The sequence below is a fragment of the Betta splendens genome, chromosome 2 (genome assembly GCF_900634795.4).
Source record: "Betta splendens chromosome 2, fBetSpl5.4, whole genome shotgun sequence".
NCBI lineage: Eukaryota > Metazoa > Chordata > Actinopteri > Anabantiformes > Osphronemidae > Betta > Betta splendens.
Window position 1 is genome coordinate 26836853 of NC_040882.2, and position 5478 is coordinate 26842330.

Here is a 5478-nt window from a genome sequence, read left to right on the forward strand (position 1 = left end):
ACTGCTGGGGTTGGAAATAATTCAGCAACATGTAAATATGTAATGAAATAAGATTAAAGGTCAGGACTGGGTAATATCAATTTCAGCACTTGTGTCATGTGACTCTCACTGTGTTTCCTCTCATACAAATTAAAGTCAGACTTATTTACATAGCACTAATTCACAGCATAGTAACATGTTGTACCACACATGGATGGAGACTGATGCTACAAAACAAACCTAAACTAACTGTTTGATTCACAAATGCTGAAACCTGTTTAAGGTTTTCACATATAAAACACTGTGTTAACTACACAAACAAAGTGCTCAATGCACTTCAAATAACGACATGTGTTTAATGAATTCCTCTAATTAAAGAACATGGAGTACATCACTGGAGTGTTTCTGCTCGTTACTTGTACTTGTTTGTCTGTTTGTTGTTTATCACGTGACTAGAGCCGTTGCACGTGGCTCTGCGCCACCGGTAATAGACGGTAAATGACCACACCGAGCCTCCGTCCCACTCATCACGTTAACGTAAAACCTTATGTCGTTAACGAAAGTGACACGGAAACTATGAACGAACTCCATAACAAAGTCCGTTTCTGACATGACTTCATTCTCAAGCATTAAACGCAAACAGTGTCCACTGAGCGGTCTCTTTTTCACCATCGACTCAGCGCTGAAGATGAATGCGCGTCGCTCCCGGTAACTATAGAAACTGCGCCACAGCGCAGATTAGCGGCCAAACGCACAGTAAACTACTCCTACACATCCTCAGTGAAGTGAAAAATGGGAACCCGAGGCTGTGGGGTTCGGCCAAAAAACCCGCCCAGTGAAAGAGAAAGCAAATCTCCGTCAGTCCACGACTAAACAGCACGTAACGGAGCCCCGCTACAATGGGACTGAGATCCGCCCTGCTCGTATTCACCTCCGCGGTGGTAAATGCAGCAGTCACAGGTGAGTTAAAGCTTCTGGCCCCGTCCACGTTTTAGCAGTTTGATTTCACACCAGAGTAAAAGCTGGCAAAAAACGGGAAAACAGTCGTTTCTCGTTTTCCGTTCTTCCTGAAAGGAGAAAACGGAAAACAGCTTTAAATCAATTTATGTGTCTGGTTTTGAAAACACTGTTTCATCTGGTTTATTCGTTTTTAACAAGCTGCGTTGATTAAATTCAGTAAAAACGACTCGTTTTCTCGTTTTCCCAGCTTTTATTCTGAAAAAAAAACTGTTATCACGTACACGGACCCTGATGGAAGTGAAGTGCGTTACCGCGGTGAGAGGAGCCGCTGTTCAAATCAGACGTCACTAAAGCTGAAGTGTGCGATTCGTAGGATATTTACGGTAACAGTGTTGGGATCTGAGAAGGAGCGGAGATCTCAGATCCCAACAGAAGAGTAGAGTAGAGAGAGTAACTCTAGTGAACAATGAAAATGAAAACGAAATATAATGAATGATGGAACTTAATGTGTATAACTAGAAATATTCACTGTTCAAATGTACAACGTCTGAGGGTGTGAGTCTGTGGGTCCAGTGTTTTAGACTGTGGTCTGTGGTGCAGCAGCGTTAATGTAGCAGTTCGGTGTAAAACCAAATATTTACAATAAGCCAGATATATTTAAAGGGTTAAAATGCATATTTTTAGGCTCATTTGAGGAGTTTGTTGTTTGTTACTTTATTATATGATTATGTATAATAAAATGTTTCATTTGTTGCTGAGGCTTAGACTTAGAGCTGCAGTCAGAACTCCAGGCTCCATTAATATGGTCCTAAAGGCGTCTTAATACTTTCTTTGAAAGGCTTTAATTACAAATATTCATAAAAACATCGTAACGTTTAGGAAGTTGTAGAAGTTGGTGTTTGTTCCAACCTCTGAAGCGACTGCAGCCACACATGCTCTGAGCCTCTGCTGCTCAGCTACGTCACAGCAGCCGACTCTGTCTGATTATAATAAACCTGTTGGTTGGAACCACTTTGTTACTGGCGTTTCCTCCTTTGAGTCGGTCGTAACACATCAGCTGATAAAAGCGGACACAAAAAACAGGTTGTCACTACTTGTACTTTGTAGTAATGTGTGTGTGACACATCTAATGTTTGTTCAGTCAGTTTGTCACATTAACAGATCTTTACTGAACAACAGTCATTGAACCAAACTTCCTCCACATGTTCAGATGCATTTACTCAGCACATCTGTCATTTTTCACAGAAAGAGGAAAAACAACTTTCCTCTGCATTAATTCTACATTTATTTCCACATGTGTCATGTGACAGTGAAGAGATGTTACCGACAGTGTAACAGCATCACACTCTTGGTGTTTTATAAATTATGAGTTTATAAGTATTTCTTAATACATTAAAAGTTATTTAAACTTAGCTTCATCGGTGCAGCAGCTCATTTTCTATTGTTCTTTTGTTGCAGGATCCAGTGTTCTGAATTGTTCCACTCCAAACATCGTCTGGCCTGGTGATGACGTCATCCTACCGTGTCGTCTTCAACCTCCACTGAGTGCTGAGTCCATGAGGGTGGAGTGGACCAGACCTGATCTGGAGCCAGAATTCATCCATGTTCACCAGGACGGCCGCTTTTTATATGAGCTTCAAAATCCAGATTATAATTATCGCACAAGTCTGTTTGTGGATCAGCTGCCTAATGGAAACGTCTCCCTGAAACTGTCCAGAGTGACTCAGTCTGATGCAGGAACATACAGATGTTCCCTTCCCTCAGTGCAGCAGGAAGCGTCTGTGCAGCTCAGTGTTGGTGAGTCACACGCTTTATGTTGGAACAGAGACGTCTGGAACAGAACAGTAATTGAACCCATGTTTGTCTCTGCAGTGTCAGAGGTCATTGGATCTGATCAAGCAGTTCGAGCAGTGGTTGGTGGTGACGTCATTCTGCCGTGTCACATGAAGCCTCCGTTTGACGTCACAACTCTGACTGTGGAGTGGAAGACACGCAACGGAGCAGTTGTGCACAAGTTTACAAATGGAGGCGACAACACAGATATTCAGAATGATCAGTTTAAAGGCAGAACTTCTCTCTTCCACGATGAGATGCACAAAGGAAACATTTCACTAAAACTGACCAACGTGACTCTGACAGATGCAGGAAATTACACCTGTTCTCTTCGCAAACAACAACAGGAAAAGAAAGGCAACGTTGAGCTGGTTTTTGGTGAGTCCAGATGATGATTAACACTAATCCAATATTTGAAATAATTTGAATTTGTAACATTTATCATTTAGGCACAATTCTAACTGTGAACATGTTTTCAACAGATTCAAATCAAACAATTGTTGGTTCCAGTAAGTAAATGACTTTCATTCATTTGTGTTTCACATCCACATATTAACATCATCATCACAGTCTGTAAATCCAGCACTCGTTCAACATGGAGACAGAAGCGAACTCGCTGCTTTCTATGAGCCTGAAACCAGAAGACGTGCAGAACAGCTGATCTCAGACCAGCTGAATGAAACGAGCTGCTCTAATTGAATTTTCACCGTCTCTGTCTGCATCGCTCCAACTCAAATGACCTGTTCACCTGCAGATTGACTGATCTGAAACTGGAGCAGGAGAGCTGAAAGTTTTTAACTCTCTGATCTCCGTAGTTATAGTTATTTCTTGTTATGAGTGTTGTAATGATAATTAATCTAATTCAACGTTTCACTTTGTCCATCCATCATTTCAGCCTCGTCCACTACTACTACTGTTACTATTGTCATCATCATCGCTGTCGTTTTGCTGATTGCTTGTGTAGCAGTGTGTTTAATTCGTAGACGTCAAGGTAAGTCACATCGATGTCTCTGAATCCTTTCATCCTCAATTAGTTTTGTGTTTATTAGGACACAAGGACCAACTTTGTTTCATTGTTGTCCAATTTAACTCTATCCTAAACTTTGCATTCATTCAAAGCCAGACTTGATGTTTGTCTTGTGTAGGAAACTGTGGGGGAAGAAGGCAGCATGAACAGGGAGACACCCTGAGGACGTAGCTGTGACGTGAACGCTGACGTAAACACTGACGTAAACACTGACGTAAACACTGACACTGACATAAACACTGACGTAAACACTGACGTAAACACTGACGTAAACACTGACACTGACGTAAACACTGACGTAAACACTGACGTAAACACTGACGTAAACACTGACGTAAACACTGACGTAAACACTGACGTAAACGCTGACGTAAACGCTGATGTAAACACTGACGTAAACACTGACGTAAACACTGACACTGACGTAAACACTGACGTAAACGCTGACGTAAACACTGACGTAAACACTGACGTAAACACTGACACTGACGTAAACACTGACGTAAACGCTGACGTAAACACTGACGTGAACGCTGACGTAAACACTGACGTGAACGCTGCCAACAGCGTTTGAGCATCACTGGAGCGTCCTCTGAGGTGATGACTGAGAAACTGCTCCTGACCTTCACCGTCTGTAACCACGACACCACTAAGTGTGAACCTGGACCTTTGCGTTGTTGCGTTTTGTATAACATGAATTTGAACTGTCAGACAAAGGTGTTCTATGCAGAGCAGAAGAACACGTCTCATCCTTTCTGACACTTCTCACACTTCTGTATTAATATGATTAGCGTCCCACCAGCCTCTAACATGCAGCTATACTCTATTATTACTACATTTACTGTGATGATGTATTTTACAGTGTAGAACCGTGGGGAAACTGTTGTATACAGTTGTTAAATTCATTGTTTGAATGGGTTTTTACATCTGTGTTTTTACATGTGTTTAGTTTGACTAGGCACCAAAACACTGGCAACCATTAATGTGGAGCCAGTGCGTTTATTCACCACCAACTCAGAACACTTCCTCAATGTGAAACATGTACGTGTGAAGCTTCTTTGACTTTAAGGCTCCAGAATGTGAACACTTCCAATGAGGCCTCAGATGGAGACAGATGGAGACCCCCTGCTGAGGCCGGGCCTGACGTGTGCTTCTGCTGGGTCCTCTTTTCTGTAGAGGCTGCTTAGTTTCACCAATGTGCAGCTCTGAGCTTAAACTACGTTGCTCTTCTCGTGTTTCTGTCTGATCCTTTAGGTGAGTGTTAGTGGGTTTGAAATAAACAACCATGTTATAGTTCCCAAAAACCCTTTTCAGCTTTTCAGAAACACTCCTCATGTGGAACCAACTCTTTTACTCACTGAAGCTAAGATGAAACTATCAACTAACTATGTCGTTTTATAATAAACATTTCTACAGTTTGTGTTTTTGACTTTTTTCCTATTTACGGGTTTCTTTCATCTGAACTAATAATAAAGGCGTTCACACTCTGGTTCCAGTTGTTCTTGGAAGTCATCTCTCTCTCTGAGCAAAATGCTCTCCATTGTTTATGCTCTCTATTCTAATGCAAGAGAACTGGCGCGATGAGGGTAAATCGGATCTGGACTCGTCCCACCATCAGCAGAAGAACCGAAAGGAGAAAAGCGCACCTGACCAACAACCAGAACAGGGGGAAGCTCTGA

The 5478-nt window shown here is 42.0% G+C and overlaps 1 protein-coding gene across 2 annotated transcripts; it reads left to right on the plus strand.

The window, feature by feature from the left end:
* Nucleotides 1-617: 617 nt before the first annotated feature.
* Nucleotides 618-5282, plus strand: LOC114869005 (CD276 antigen-like). Of its 2 annotated transcripts, XM_029172772.3 has the most exons (6): nt 618-939; nt 2398-2736; nt 2812-3150; nt 3255-3281; nt 3668-3763; nt 3918-5282. In XM_029172772.3, exons 1-6 carry the CDS (start codon nt 879-881, stop codon nt 3968-3970), a joined length of 915 nt encoding a protein of 304 aa, XP_029028605.1. In that variant the 5' UTR covers nt 618-878; the 3' UTR covers nt 3971-5282. The 2 variants fall into 2 exon arrangements, with proteins under 2 accessions (XP_029028605.1, XP_029028614.1); XM_029172781.3 differs by lacking the exon at nt 3668-3763 and having other exon boundaries at nt 629-939.
* Nucleotides 5283-5478: the final 196 nt, after the last annotated feature.

Bases quoted from the DNA above. Each gene is read 5' to 3' on its own strand.
- LOC114869005 (XM_029172772.3), top strand. From the start codon at position 879: ATGGGACTGAGATCCGCCCTGCTCGTATTCACCTCCGCGGTGGTAAAT. The intron at 3,151-3,254 runs GTGAGTCCAGAT...TGTTTTCAACAG, and splicing joins CAACGTTGAGCTGGTTTTTG to ATTCAAATCAAACAATTGTT. The intron at 3,764-3,917 runs GTAAGTCACATC...TGTCTTGTGTAG, and splicing joins TTTAATTCGTAGACGTCAAG to GAAACTGTGGGGGAAGAAGG.